Source organism: Barbus barbus, assembly GCF_936440315.1.
Source record: "Barbus barbus genome assembly, chromosome: 15".
NCBI classification, from domain to species: Eukaryota; Metazoa; Chordata; class Actinopteri; order Cypriniformes; family Cyprinidae; genus Barbus; species Barbus barbus.
In genome coordinates this window covers 7681243-7697480 of record NC_136743.1, presented here as the reverse complement: position 1 = coordinate 7697480, position 16238 = coordinate 7681243, and the positions used below count along the sequence as shown (strand labels likewise).

The 16238-nt window shown below is 35.8% G+C and overlaps 1 protein-coding gene across 1 annotated transcript in view; it reads right to left on the bottom strand.

The window, feature by feature from the left end:
* Positions 1 to 16238, bottom strand: part of LOC306881149 (potassium voltage-gated channel subfamily KQT member 3-like) — a gene marked incomplete at both ends in the record, with an annotated part of 37422 nt that overhangs the window by 3788 nt on the left and 17396 nt on the right. Inside the window, 8 exons of the mRNA XM_079435072.1 lie at positions 2194 to 2220; positions 3006 to 3100; positions 3201 to 3296; positions 3660 to 3770; positions 4737 to 4910; positions 5206 to 5378; positions 5925 to 6051; positions 6145 to 6235. Coding sequence (XP_079291198.1) covers positions 2194 to 2220; positions 3006 to 3100; positions 3201 to 3296; positions 3660 to 3770; positions 4737 to 4910; positions 5206 to 5378; positions 5925 to 6051; positions 6145 to 6235 — 894 coding nt within the window. The remainder of the gene's footprint in view (positions 1 to 2193; positions 2221 to 3005; positions 3101 to 3200; positions 3297 to 3659; positions 3771 to 4736; positions 4911 to 5205; positions 5379 to 5924; positions 6052 to 6144; positions 6236 to 16238) is intronic.

Below are 16238 nucleotides of genomic sequence, written 5' to 3'. Positions count from 1 at the left end.
ACACTTTCCCACACACACACACAAAACACAATCTGTCTACAGTCGATTCAAACTGTCTGAGAGGGTTTTTATGATTGAAAAGTGACTCTTCGGTGTGTTTATGTGTGTGTGTTGTAGATACATCGGACATACAGGAAAGCAGTGAAAACGTGAGAACAGACAGGAAGAGAATCAACGCATAGATTTCACATGAAAAAAATGAATGGAGCAAAATATCACAAGCTACTTAACAGTGTGTGTATGGTCCAGTTTCTCCATTTTGGACTTGTTTTAGTAGGTCATTGATAATGTCAGGCTGCAGGTTTCCCAGCCATTTGGCTTTGTTTGTATGTGTGTGTGTGTGTGTGTGTGTATTTGTACCAGTGGGTCAGGTTTTGCTTACATTGTGGGAACAAAATGTCTGTAAATGGATGGTAAGACCTGAAATCACCTGCACACTAGACAATAAAGGATCGGTCAGGAAATGAAGTCATAAGGAATCAGGATTCTGATTCAACTTAGCAAGTCTATTATTGATTCTTTTACTGAGCACTTTTCAAAAAGCAGCTCTTCCTTTCAAAAATTAGTCTAAACTAAACAATAATGCTAAACAATGCATTTTCTCACAAACTTTTTTGTTCCTTAAAAAATGTGTTTGCTTGCAAAACTTTTGCATTCCTGTGATAAAGTTTGCGTTTGTTTGCAAATATTTTGCATTCTCCCGAGAAACTTTTGTGTTCGCTTGCAAAACCTTGTGTTCCCCATTAAAGTTTGTATTCATTCACAAATATCTTGCATTCCCCAGAGAAACTTTGCATGCACTAAAAGAAATAATAGAAATAATATGAGGCGGGAGGAAAAACAGTGCTCAGGGAAGCATTTACATTGACGAGAGAATGCATACATTTTGTGAGTGAATGCAAAGTTTCTTTGGAAATTTTGTGAGCAAATGCGAAAACTATGAAATATATTTCACCCCCATCTCTGTGTCCCTTTATGGGCTCCATATTCTAGTAAACTTTTTCATTATTATTTTTAACAAAAAAAAAAAAAGACCATTTATTACAACAAAACTCTGTTTTGAATGTTTATCTTTAACTACATTTTGATATATGAAAAACCAGTCAATAATTGAACTGATTTAGGTCATTCGTTTTGACTGATTCACTCAAAAGAATCAGTTCATAAGAGTCGTTTGTTCCTGAATTAGACTATACTGGACTATGTGGACAATGCAATAGAAACGTGGCCTCTATTTGTTTTTATGTTTAGACATTCAAGAACAGTTAGCTAAACCAAACATGAAGAAAATACGGAACCAGTTCATAAGAAAAAACTGTTCTCGATTCACAACCTTAGGTCAAAAAATCAAAGTGCACGAAAAAGTCTTTATCATGATAGTAAGGTAAAAGTGTGCATGTTTGGTTTGGTTTCTCCATTTGGACTTGCTTGGTAGGCTACCAGTAGTGATAATGTCAGGCTACAAGTTTCCCAGTGTATGTGGATATTTGAGCAGGTGTGTATTTGTGTAGGTGTGTGTTTTGCACTAATGTATTTGCAGAATTAATGTGTAATCTGATCTCTGATCTGGACTGAACATGGATTACAGGTCTCGGGTCAGGCGCTACAAACAAGCCCAGCACGCAATCCAACTCTCTCTGTTTCTATCTGTAAATCTTCCGTCTTTTAACAAATGGACTGTCAGGCCAGTGTCCAGGTCAAGGACAACTGATACTCATGATTATTATATACGCAGTCCATCTTTGTCAAGACTCGTCATGCTTAGATCACTAATAACAGTTCCCATCATTTTCCTTACAGTGACATGGACGTCACACATCCAGCCGTCCATTAAATTCTCCCACACACACACACACTCAAGTTCCCTCTCCCTCGCTCTGCTCTGACACCGTCATCTATCAGTGATCCATAATTCACTCTTTTCTAATGGACTCGGTAATATCACATATAGAACTACTGTCCGCGTGTCCCCGAACTGAGAAACGAGCTCTCCCAATCTCACACACACACATAAACGCACTGCTGGTCATTACGCCTTTGGCACTGAATTAATGGAGGTGGTGGTTATTAAGAGTTATTTAAGGAAACACATTTCACAGATTCATTAATCTCACACTTCCCAGAGATGCTGTAAATCTTTAAAACAGTGAACGAGAGACAGAGGGAATGAGAGAGAGAGAGAGAGAGACTTACCTAGCCATAACCTCAAGAGGCTCCTTCCTGCAGGAGACAGAAACAACACACATTTAGTTTGACCAGATTACATTTATGATAAATAACAAAACTCCCTTCATTTGCTCCGAATGACCACTAGGGTGCGTTTGAGTATTCACATACACAAATGTGGTGATATTTGTAAACAGGCATGAAATTAATTTCATGTACCAAAAATAATTAAACAGATCAATAGAATAGTGCTAGATATAGTTTATTTATTGGTTGCTAGTTAGAAGTTACTAACTGAAATCACAATGCCAAGTGTCAGTAAGGGAGCAGTATGAATAAGTGAGCATAAAATAAATGCTAATAAATTAGCATTTATTTTTATATTTAATCATACATTATTATTATTTACTTTTATTTAGTATTTTTATATTTTTAATAATTGTGATTTTGTCATTTATGTTTTTTTTTTCTTATATTAATACACCTTATATCTTGTATTCAGGTTCCGACCAAAGAATTTTTACAATTATGATGGAAAAGTAAATTGTCCACGCACAGGTGTGAGTACCTCCCTGTAACCTCTAGCAGACCTCTAGATGATGCTGTCTCTGCATGCAGACAAAAACACATATGGAAATAAACAAAATAAATGAACATTAAAAAGACATGCACAGAAATCATGAGAATAAAACAAGTGAAATCTGTGATGAGTATCCGTGAAATCATAAAACTACCCAGGCATAACATGAAATCATGATGATGACAAACATAAAGGCAAGTCCCTGTAAACTAAAATATATTCAAATGAGTTTTTTTTTAGCGATGTATGTGTATGATACCTGAAGCATGGCAGAGAGATCACAGTCTCATAGAATCTCCATGTGGCGATGAGATCATCTCTGACGGGGTTGGTGGAGTAGTATCTCCATGCAGCCTGAAATCAATATTCAGTGTTGAATATTAAGCAAATGTGCAGTTGAGGAATGAGCCTGAACGAGTGAATTTACTGCGGATTTAAGTTTGTTTATGGTTACCTGTATTAATGAAGCTGCAGGATTTCTGCGTTTCTCAAAGTGTTTCTGCCTGTGCTGTTCCTGAACTTTCAGAGCCAACCCAGAACCAAGAATACCCTACAAACATAACCAGACTTCAGCATAAACTGGTAGGCTATTTTTAAAATAGCATACTATTATACCTAACCATTTCCAAACCGAATGATGTTGCATTTACATTTAGCAGACGCTTTTTTCCAAACGACTTACAAATGAGGACAATATAGAAGCAATCAATATTTTATATGAAATGAATGAGGAAATTAAACGTTTGCAATATCAAGCAACATAACAGACTGTTTTTGTAGATCTAGAATAATAACTGGAAGCAGATGACACAGTAAGTTGTAAATTGCCGTACCTGCTCTTACGTTAAAAATAAGGTGGCTAGTCTAGCAGTTATACTGTAATTTGTAACAGAAAAAAAGAAGCCATACTCACGGCTGGAAGAGCAAAAAACGACACACCGATAAGAGCGAAGGTCCCGGCCAGAAGACGCCCTGCCCACGTCTTTGGGGTCTTGTCACCGTAACCGATGGTTGTCAGGGTGATCTGACACAAGAGTGAAAACATATGTCATCAGTGTGATTAAGGCTAGCACGGCTAAGAGGCTATCAAAGTACTTGAGCTGTAAAACCATTAAAAAAGGTAGTATTAATGGAGCTGCTGTTAGTGTCACGAAAGGTCATATAAATGGGGCTGCTATAAAACCATCACAATCAGTAGTACTAATGGAAATGATGTAAAGCCATCACGAATGGTAGTGTTAATGGAGCTGCTGTGAAAAGAATTGCCGTGGATTTAAAAAATCACTTTTGAACTTGTGACACACTATGGTTCAGATGTTCTTTCTTATTAAACTGACTTGCGCTTTTCATCATGAAGGAAAGCTTTTATGGATCTTCACCACAGTAGCTCAAAAAATGCTAAAATCACTGAACAGGTGCATAAGGCTTTTTTTTTTTTACAATTATATTTTTTGTTGTTGTGGAGCTGATGTTTTCATGAGTTTTCATACATTCACTCATAAAAACTGTAAGAAGTAACATTGCACAACCCAGTAATATAATGCATGCTTGGTACAAACTTTAAAGTGGCAATGTATAAATTTGAAAAAAGATCAGCTCAATAATGGAGCCAAATGAAGCTTAAATCACTAAACCAGTGCATAAAAATTTCAAGAGTAACCATTTTTTTAACTAAATTTATATTAATTATAATTGTAGAGCTATTTTTTCAATCAAGCTATCATATACAGTATGATATGATATGTATTTGCTTTAAAATTAATAATGATAATAATTTTTAAAAAGTAATAATGTCAGCTTGGTACAACCTTTAAAGTGGCCTTCAAAGAGTATGAATTAAAAAAATGAGCATCTCAAAAATGGAGCTAAAATCACTGAACAGGTGCATCAAAATGAGTATACTATATACTATATATATTTTAAAATTAATTTTAAAAGGCATTCTCAAATCAATTTCAAGAAAGTTCTGAATGCCGTGCGTCTTTCTCACCAGTCCCCACCAGAGGGCGTCTGCATAGGTGTCAAAGTCCTGTGGGGCTGGTGTTGGGGAGGTGCCCTCGGTGTATGTTGGCTCCACGGTGACATCATCCTTCTCAACCAGGTATACCAGGAAGGAAGCCAGGATCAATGACAGGAAGCCGATGTACCACGCTGTAATCAGCTCCTGAACGCACACATACACACACACACACACACACACACACAGCAGTACTGAGATCAAACTTCACCAGACACTGATATCTGATTGTTTGTGCTTGCGTATGTACTTTGCATGTCTGTGTATCGCAGACCATAGCATTTTTGAGGAATGAGTGTGTGTGGACTTGGGATTGTGTGGATATTGCGACCCCATCGGTTTATTTGAGCATGCTTGACATGATTTGAACCAGCAAGACATACTCTTAGATGTTGATCTAGAGGGAATGGTCTGTTGGAGTACATCACATGTGTGTGGATACCTTGCTGTGTGTGTATATTGCAGATCCCAGCAGTTTCCAGGTGCCTCCGCGGCGGTCCATTCGTAGCATTCGAAGGATCTGCAGGAAGCGCAGACTGCGCAGCGACGTGGCCAACACATTTCCCTGGTTTCGTACGGCAACCACCGGCACCGAAGCAATCAGTACAAAGATATCTGACAACATAGAAACAGAGCAAAGAGAGTCTCTTATGCTCATTAAAGCTGCATTTATTTGATTAAAAACCTATAAAAATTGTAATATTGTGAAATATTATTGCAATTTAAAATAACTATTTTCTACTTTAATACATTTTAAAAGGTCATTTATTCCACTGATGGCAAAGCTGAATTTTCTGCATCATTACTCCAATCTTCAGTTTCTCACAATCCTTCAGAAATCATTCTAATATGCTGATATAGTTGTCAAGAAAATTTTTGTTGAAAACAGCTGTGCTGCTTAATATTGTTATGGAGACACATTTTTTCAGGATTACTGATGAATGGAAATTCAGAATACAGCATTTATTTGAAATAGAAATCTTTTGTAACATTATAAATGCCTTTATTGTCACTTTTGATCAATTGAATGTGTCTTTGCTGAATAAAATTACTTTCTTTCAAAAAACTCCCAAACGTTTGAATGTAGTAGTGTATTTGCATACTGTATGCGTATGTTTCAATGTGACTGTGTGTTTGTTTGGGTCAGTGAGTTTAACTCACCCAGGACACACAGCGGTTTGCGGGCGAATTTGAGCCGTCCTCTCCAGCCCTTATATCGACAGCAGCAGCCAGCGGCCCATATCCTCAACGCAAACTCGCCTCCAAAAATAAAAATTGTAAATGTCTCCTACAGGTGAAATAAACATTCAGTCATTTTCCTCAACCATTCAGTCTCACATACAAACACTGCATTGACTATGAACAGAAGGCACACACTCACCAGAATCACTAGCCAGTGTGCCGAATCTTCCTCGTGCTCTTTGAACGTTGTTAAAATTGACAGAATTAGGCATCCCAAAACAATCAGAAACCTAGAAATTCAGAAAACAGAGCGTGAGCGGGAGCTTCATACAGTGTGTATATATGTATATGTATATGTATATATAGATAGATAGATAAAAACATAGCTGTGGGGGGAAAAAACTGGACTGAAGATCTTTTTTAGTTGCTATGGATACCTCAGCTGAGTCATGATCAAATCTTTTTTTTTTTTTTTATCTTGGAAAGACCTGCTACCTTTAGATATAAACACGCTTGGTATCATTTTACCAGCAGAGGGGGCTGCTGAATACTGGGGCACTGTATTGGGAGAGAGGGATGTATTGGATATATCCTCCCTTCTCACAAACAATTGCACAACAATCCTATTACCAGATGCTGAGCTGGTAAGATTTACAAGCTTAATTTTTTACAACAGGTAATCACAGACCTGGTGCTGCTCTATACTGTATAGGATGCTCATTCATTTTCCTTCCTGAATATCAAGCCAAACAAAGACACATGCTGTGCTCGCTTACCTAGGTATTTAATTATGAGTACTGAAAAGAAAAATACATTTTGTCATCCTTTACTCGCCCACATGTCTTTAGAAACCTCTAATATGATTTGTATGCGCCACAAAAAGGCAAAAAAGACACACCATAAAAGAAGCATAATAGAGTATGAGTGAAGGAGACTGTTTTCAGCAAAAAACAAGTTGGCATGAAATAAAAATTCTTCCTATCCATTTAAGAAATGAATGATTATCTTATTATTCACCTATGCATGTCTCATTTTTAAAACGTTTTTTTTTTTTACTTCCAGTGAAATGGCACACATCTCTGGTGAAGTATTCAGGACTTCTGTATAGTACTGTTTAGTCCACCACTTTCTCACAATTGACTGTAATATTACATTCAGATCAGACTCCAACCAACCAATCAACAACCGGTGGATTGAACCAAGTCCCTCCCTACATTCTTTTATTTTTTGATAATCTGTTTTTACTTGGATGCACGTTACAATATGAAAGAAAAGATCTGTCACTCCCAGGGTTATTGTCGTCAACTAAAATTGTTACTTGAAATAAAATAAAGGTTAACTTAAAACAAAACATTAAAAAAAACCTTAAACTTATTTATTTTCAGCAACGTTTTTCATTTTGATTTAGTTTAATCTGATTTACTAAAAAGACTGAAATAAAAATAATAAAAAAAATTACAAAAACAACAAAATTACTAAAACCGTAACTAAAATAAAAATGTATAAATAAAATATTTCTTTAATAATAATCATAATAGAGCTACTTCTGAAATATATAGTGGCTTTAGAAAGACTGCAATACTCTATAAAGCACAGACTTATATGAGCCATAAAATATTTATACTGCATAATTAAATTTTTTTGTGTGAAATTAACCTTTTGCAAGGATATAGTTCCAAATACTTGAACACACAAACACAGCCATAAATGTGTGTAATGATTTGTGTATGTCAGTTAAAGTGACTTTGTGAATAAGCCGTTTTCTGCAGTGTTGTTCTGTTACATCTGGGAATCTAGCTGTACTGTGTGGCATCCAGCAGACTCACATATTTCCCTTATCGTCCTCATTCTATTCGTCAGTTGACCTGTTGGCAGTTTCTATGGTTTTGCATTTGTAGGTTATATCTGTGCTGTTTCCATGGATACACACACACACATATACACAGTCATGCACACTGCTAAATGCTCAGCATCTGGTTTCCAGTAAAAGCTTTTAGCATCAGCACACTAATAACCTGTAATGGTCATACCTCTCTTACTGTGTGTCGACTGAAGTGTGCAGGGTTTTCTTGAAGAGCGATGCTTCCCTCATGAATGCCATGACTCTCAGGGTGCTCATTCTCATCTGTTGCTCTAAAATTTGATTATGTTCTTAATGAAAAGGGCTATTAAGAGAGAAAATCGCTCTACAACCCAGAATGTAGAGATGATTATGAAAAAATATGATTATATATATAACTAATCTAAGCCTCAAATTGATCAAGCGAATGTGTTTGAGATAAATAACTGCACATACTATATGAAGTGTTATCCACAGAATTAAAAATGTTTTCATTATTATTTTTATTAATTATTATTAAAAAGACCATTCAAATTTCACAGGGAGTTTTTGGTGTGAGGTGAGCAGTGCATCTAATATTACATAATCAAATGTTTCTGAGGTCTATAATATCAAAGCCTGAAAAATAACGGTGGTGTCTTATTTCATAATCAAATCAGATGACTGCATTCCAGCAACAAGATACATGTGTGTTAGGGGTGGGACAATAAATCGAAATGGCAATAATCGCGATACTTCTCCATGTGATATGAGAAGGATAAACAGATTTCCAGCCACTGTATTAGCTTTACAGCTATATATATAAATATATATATATAAATGTTTATGGAGATGAAAACTAAAAAACTGCCCCAGAACAGCTATCAGCGTGGACCATAGGCACCGATCACGTTATTATTGCAGAGCGCATATTCAGTTCATGCGTAGCATAACCTCTCCGGTCGGATCGCAGCTGGTTTTTATCTATCTATCTAGTTTTTTTTTCCTGTTTGATAAGCACTTACAAGTGTTTGTTTACACACTGAGAAAAAGTAATGTATTTATTAAAAGTAATGTATTAGTTCAAGTAATGTAAGCTTTTAATAAGTCCAAGAATAAAATGATTAATAGCCTGTTACTTACAGATTTTTTTTTTTTTGCTGTTTTCTAACAGTTTGGACTTGAATAAAGAAAGAAAACGTACACTTAACCTTTTCACAGGCATTTTGTTTAGACAGATATCGTGATGTATAATTATAGGATTTCCTAGAAATATATCGATTATCGCAGAATCGCTGTATCGTGATATTATCGTTATCGGGAGCCATGTATCGTGATTATATCGTATCGTGAGGTACCCTTGCGATTCCCACCCATAATGTGTGTGATTACTCGATAGGCATCACTGATGTGTAACCATTGATAGTCATGTGCTGATGCATTCATTTGTCTGAGGTTACAAAGTTGTAAACATTCTCTGTGAGTTGAGTTATTTTTGCAGCTTGGTTTCAATTAAAGAATTCCCCGAACAGTAAATAACTTACCATATTTAATTTATAATTATAGCATAGAAAAATCACAAAACAAAACAAAACAAAAACCAGAACCAAAACCAAAACAAAACCAGAACCAGAACAGAACAGAACAAACAAACCAAAAAAAAAATCTAAAACTTTTAAAACTTCCTTGCAAAAACAAGATACATAAACAAGACAAAAAACAAAACAAAACAAAAAATATTCCAGCAACAACATGTGTATAGGTGTCATCGATGTGTAACCACTGATAGTCACGTGTTGATGCCTTCACATGTCTGATGTCATACAGTTGTGCATGTTTATAACGAGTCATTTGTGCAGCTTAATTTCAATAAAAGCTCTTTTTTGATTGACAGGAAGTTTTAAAAGTTCCAGTATGTTTCCACAGTATATCAGACTCTTTTATCCAACAACATCACGGAAAATTTGATTGTTCGTAAAATGACCCCTTCAGTGCTGTTTACAAAGAATTGTTAGAGATGTTTGTTGAATATAGAGGTTGGTCAGAGCAATCCACACCAATCAATAGTGATTCAGTTGGTAAGTGGACACAGTAAAATCTGGGTTCATTTTATTCTCCACTGAATGGAGGCAACTATGCAGTGTGCAGTTTTTTTTACCAAAAACCAAATAAGACCATTGGCATGCAGAGGCATATAAGGTATAATTTTTGAGAATGTATATTAATTATAGGGTAAACATGATAAGTTCTTCTACTACTAATTAATCTACTGTTACACTTGACCATAGAGGCTTATAAAACTATAAAATGCATCTAAAAATTCATTGCATAATTCTATTTTGCTGGGGTTTGTCGGCTTTAAACCAAGCCCACATTCACATATAACTTAAAGGGGACCTATTATGCAAAAATCACTTTTATAATGTGTTTGAACACAGTTGTGTGAAAATAACCAGCCTACAATGGTAAAAATCCACCCACTCATTTTTTTTGAGTCTCTCCAAAAGAGCTGTTTCAGATTCTCCCTCTGTTCACGTCACCAAGGGGAAAAAGTCCCACCCATTTGTGACACTGCCCTGTAAGCATAGACACAGCCCTGAGTGAGAAGCTGCGGTCCGCCTCCGCCATTACTGATAACTTGCTGTAGCTGCTGGAGATATACAATGTCAGTGCCAAAGAGGCATTTCAAGTGTTGTGTTTTGGGATGCACTAACGAACATAGGAGTCTCCATAGACTCCCTCCATCTGTGGACACTGTGGTTAAGTTTCACTGTCTAAGGAGATGTCCCGGAAAAAATCGGTAAAGTCCCCAATACGTGTAGGGATCAATACCAACGCTTCGTGCGCAAACGTCAGCTCCAGAGAAAGAAAGTATCACGTGTTTGTTTTCCAAATTGCCTTTCTGAAAGAGCTTCTTGGCACTCTGTAAGGCTAATGATTCTAAAGCTACCATTTTCTCTGTCTGTTTTCAATGGTGCTGCCTTCATGAATGATCGTGAATAGGAATGTGGTGGTTAAAAGTTGCATATGAAAGCAATGTGAGTCGATTGCTTCAGTTTGTTGCGCTCATAGTCACGAGTGGGACTTATAAAGTTTGTGATAGCATGCCATGCACCATTAGACCAGCTATGTTGTTATTTGTTGTTGTTTGTTGTCATGCCGTGCTCCCTGTCTGTGTAATTCACAAACGCAAATTTATTATGCACAGTACAATCAGATGACTGACTTTGAAACAGAGAACGTTTTCTGTAAAGATAACAGGCTTATACTAATAGGGGAATGTTTATTTGCAAAGGCTAGCACTGTTAATGCGGGAGCTTGAGCTCTTGAAGCTCCGCCCTCTTCTCCAGGAGCAACAGCTCATTTGCATTAAAGCAACATACTCAAATACAGAGCGTTTTGGCTCACATCCTAAAAGTGGCAATTTTAACAAGCTATAAAAAATGATCTGTGGGGTAATTTGAGCTAAAACTTCACAAACACATTCTGGGGATATCAGAGACGTATTTTACATCTTGTAAAAAGGAAAGCATAATAGGTCCCCTTTAATCTAGAGACAAATACAAAGACTTGGTAGATTTAGATAAAGATTATGGCTAACAAAAATATGTTCTAAGAACGTTTTGCTAACATTTCTACATTGCAACAAATGTCCACCTATTTCAACTTAAGCTGCTGCTTGAAATTTTGAAGTAATCAACTTGATGTACAAGTCATTCCAACTTAAATGACATTAAAATGACTTATAAAATCAACTTGAGTTGAAATTGCTTAACTTATTTTGATGAGTTAAAGTAATGTAAAAACATAAGTAACCATGACTTATTGATCAAATCATTCTGATTTTTTTTTTATGAATTTTATCTGAAAGTTTAAAAGGCCCGCTTTTTTAAATATTCAAAAAAAATACGTTTTGATTATATATGAGCATTAAGGGACCATTCCATTTTATCATTTTGTAAACATTATGGGAATGCTACGTAAATGTTCTCTGAATATTTGGAAACAAGTAACATTTTTAAAAAAACATTAGACGAATGTCCATCTGAAACCTTTCAGAAAAATGTTCCATGAATGATATATAAATAATGTTTTTGTTCTATTGTTTTTAAAACATTGTTAAAGACCAGAAAACTTTGAATGAACATTATATTAACTTTACTGAAAAAACATTTGTTCATAACTTGCCAGAACATTAGCTGTTCCCGGGGGATATACAGAACGAAATTCTACAGTATTTCAACAGCAGAATTACAGGAAACATAAATTGTCCAAAACCCGTAACACTGTGCATGTCTTCGAAAGAGAGAGTCTGTCATGGAAGCTTCCCTATGCCTGTGTTCCGTCTTGGTAATGCTGTGAGAGTAATGTATGTGTGTGTGTGTGTGTGTGTGTGTGTGAGTACGTGTGCATCTGTGAGAATGTGTGTGTGTAACTTGGCTGTTTGTCTGATCGATGTTGAGGGCATATTGGCTGTAATGGGACCATCAATATATGAGGTGAGTCATAACAGGACACATCAACCTTTATAATAAAACACTCACATACACACGCAGCCATGCGGTTCTGCCCCAGAGCATGCTAAATACTACTAGAGTGGATTATTCTGTAGTACTTGTGAGGAAAAGAGAAGGAGCCAGAGACAGAGAGACATGTAGCCCCATTAGAGGTTATTAGTGAGGTGGATGTTAAAAGCACAGTATTTCTCTGCTGATTTCAGGGAACAGCAGATTACAGCTCTCACCGGAGACCAGAGCACAAAGCAGCAAGCATGTGCAGACAAGAGCTTCAAAAATTGGTTTCCAGGTCTATTTTGTTTGGCTGATTTTAAAATACTTATGCTGCAGGGTTATTAGTATTATTTAGACAAACTAAACTGAAAATGTGTCTTATGTCTTGAAATGACTTATCAGATAGCCATGAGGTATGTTGCACAAAAAGAACATAAAAAATGCATTTTAATTATTATTTAGTTTTTTGAAAAGTGTAAATAGTGAACATACACTCATTTCACCACTGTGGAAAAAGTAAATGCCATAATATTAAACCTAATATATGCTTGGAAGACAATAACTGCAACTAAACACCTCCACAAGTTTGTTCAGAGCTTTGCTTGTCTCTGTTGAGGAACTCATTCTTCTTTGAAAAACTCTCTTTTAACCCTGACAAACTAGGTCTTCAAGTGTGAACTGTTTTTTCACGTCCCCCTTCCTCTCTATAGGATTCAACTCTAACTAGGCCACTCTAAAACTTTACTTTCATTTCCTTTCAGCCACTGAAATGACGCTTACAGTCCTGAACACCGACCTAAGCTCATGCTTGAGATGCCTGCTGTTGTTCTGAGATCTTTTGAGACTTCCCGGATCTGGAGCTACCGTGTTCTTGGAGAATTTTTTGTCCGGTCAACCACTTCTGGGAATATTCACCACTACTCTATTTGCAGGTAATGGACTGCATTGTGGTTCAACAGAGGCCAAGAAATGGACTTTGTAACCCTTTCCAAACTAAAGTAGCTCAACTTTTCTTCAGTTGTTTCTTTAATTGGGGCATGTGAACATATAAAAGCTTTGTAGTGAACACTCATCTCAAAAAAGGTTTGTCCATTTAAAGTCAACATGACAGGCTGCAGTAAAGTCTGCCTGTGATATCCTCCTAAATATAACTGCCAAATAAGATTTTTTTTCCTTTCTTGATTTTAAGACCAATTCAGTTAATTTTTCTCAGGGGCATTATGGGTGTTCATGTGAATATTTCTAGTAAACAAATGAAATGTGGTAAAAACGGTCAGAAATGTAAAATCACCCACTGAGATTAAATTGGACAGTTGTGATTAAATAATATTATATTATAATATTATATCAAATATATAATAGTATGTATAAAATAAATATTTAAAATATAAAATGTTTTATTTTATGTCAAAAATGCAATGTGATAATACAAAAACATCCATTAGAGATATAAATAAATAATAAATAAATAATATAAATAATTAATATAAATAATTATTTTAATATAATATTAAACATTAATATAAATAGTTAAAAATTATTTATATTATTAATTAGAGCTGTGCGATTAATCGAAATTGAACCGCAATCACGATTTGAGATGTTGCGATTTACTAATCGCAAAGCCTGCGATGTGGACACGATATTAACGCAAATGCATGACTGCCAGCCTTGAATGGCAGTCTTACTAACCAATAGAGTAAGCGCACCTCCGTTCTCCCCGATCAGCAATGCTCTAGCCAACTGCGTAAACGTCCACCATTAAAACAAATAAGTAAATAAAAAAAAGAAAGCGCATGCAAGTGGGATTATGGCGTCTACAAGGCCAGATAAATAGTCAGGCAAAGTAACACTAAAGAAATTTTATGTAATATGAGATTACTTCGGCTTCGTAATAACAGACACTGAACAAAAAAGGTTAATTTGCAAGAGCTGTGCCACAACGCTCCCTTATTGGATCTGCTTTTAGTACTCAAGAATAAAAGACACATTTTCTTAGATGTTTTTATTAGTACATGAACGTTATCTTACACATTTTATCTCCCCAACAGATTCTAATTTGAAATAAGTTTATAATGCATATTCTCTATTCCCAATTCAGAAGACTGCACACAGCCTGCATCTCTGAATGCTTCTCATACTCGCTCTCTGCCCCACGCGGCTCATATCCCGCGTCTCACAGATGAGCCGTTTACACTCGCCACACACACGCAGCCAGTTTAAGTAGTAAAAGTAGTAATACCATTATAATCTTCCCTGCAACAATAGAACCCCTCCCAAAACACAATAGAAAATGTAATGGATTTAAGGGTTATAATGGGAATTGTATTGGTTTTAATATAATGGTGTCTACTGGCATTTGATGGATTCTATTGGTGGGATGTAATCTGGCAGATGGGAACCAATAGAACAACAGTAATTACTATTGCAATAGTACCCAAAACAAACTACAAAAAGGAATTTTGTAATGGTTTTAATAGAAACCATAAGAAATTCTGTGATGGTTTCTATTGTATTTTCAGCAGAGTAACGATACCCATACTGTGCTGCACAGCTTGACTTTGCAAAATCAAAATCGCAAATCAAATCGCAATAGCAATATGTCAAACAAATCACAATTAGATATTTTCCCCAAATCGCACAGCCCTATTATTAATATAATACTCATTTTTCTCACACACACACACACACACACACACACACATATATATATATATATATATATATATATATATATATATACACACACACACACACACATTTGGTCCATTTAGCTGGTAAAATAAAAAAATAAAATGATTAACTAAATTATCTACAATAATATATAAAATAAATTTGTTTTATTTTATTTATTAGCAAATACATGTAGATAGTACTGTTACAAAACAACATCAACAAAAGTTCTTGTACTTTTAAGTGCATTTACATATTCCGTCTTGCCTACGGCACCAGAATCACTCATGCACATACCAAACGCATAGACTTCCACATTTCCATGTGTATAAGGTGTCATGTACGTTAAGCCAAACACACAGTCTTCCTGTGTAGGCATAATCTGTTTGTTCACTTTTAGTTGTGGCTCTAATTTGGGACAGTTGCTGAGCAACAGAAGCTGTGGAGCATATTCCTGTGTCATGCATATGAAATAAAACACATGCACTCACTATCACACACACATACACGAGCATGAACGCTCGCACACTCTGACACTTACTCCCTTATTTTTGTTTGCTGTCGGTTGCCCAGCAGCTGCTTAAATTAGAAGTGCGTGTAAGTGTGTGGCTGTGCGGTGAGGAGGCTAAGTGGTGTAAATATGCTGGAAGTGTGTATGTTCATCGGCAGACAGTTGAGCAGCCCCCCTCTGCTGCACAAGGCGATGTTACCGTGGAAACATGTCACATGACTGTGTGCTTGAGGAGGCAGTAAAGCGGCCATAGCAAATAGACAGAGGAAAAGATAGAGATACACTGAAAAATGCTATTTTTAAATCAAATTAAATCCATTTTCTACTCTATAGAACACATTAGAGTACTTCTGTTTGATTAGAGAAAACACAATAACAAGAACAGTTTTTAAAAGTGGACAGATATGCCTTTTTCAAGAAACATCTAAAGAAAACTCTTCAGCGAACACTTGATTCACAACTATTAAAACACTCTGCATGTCACTACTCAACTCTAAAACAATGCTACATCCAAATAATTAAATGCAACTACCAATATAATGTGCACAGTTAGCAACAGGCTAACATGGACAGGTTGCATGACTTGCTCTTTTCAAAACTAGGAACAATATTATTGCTTTGTCATTTTCTTCTGTGAAACAAAAGTTAAAAGTGTTAAACAGTTATCATAGTTTTAGTGACAATGATATAATCTATAAACCAAATATGAAAAATGTCCAATGTTTTCATGTTATTAGATTTGCAACAAAAATTTTAATTTGTACCAAGGGAGCGTTTTG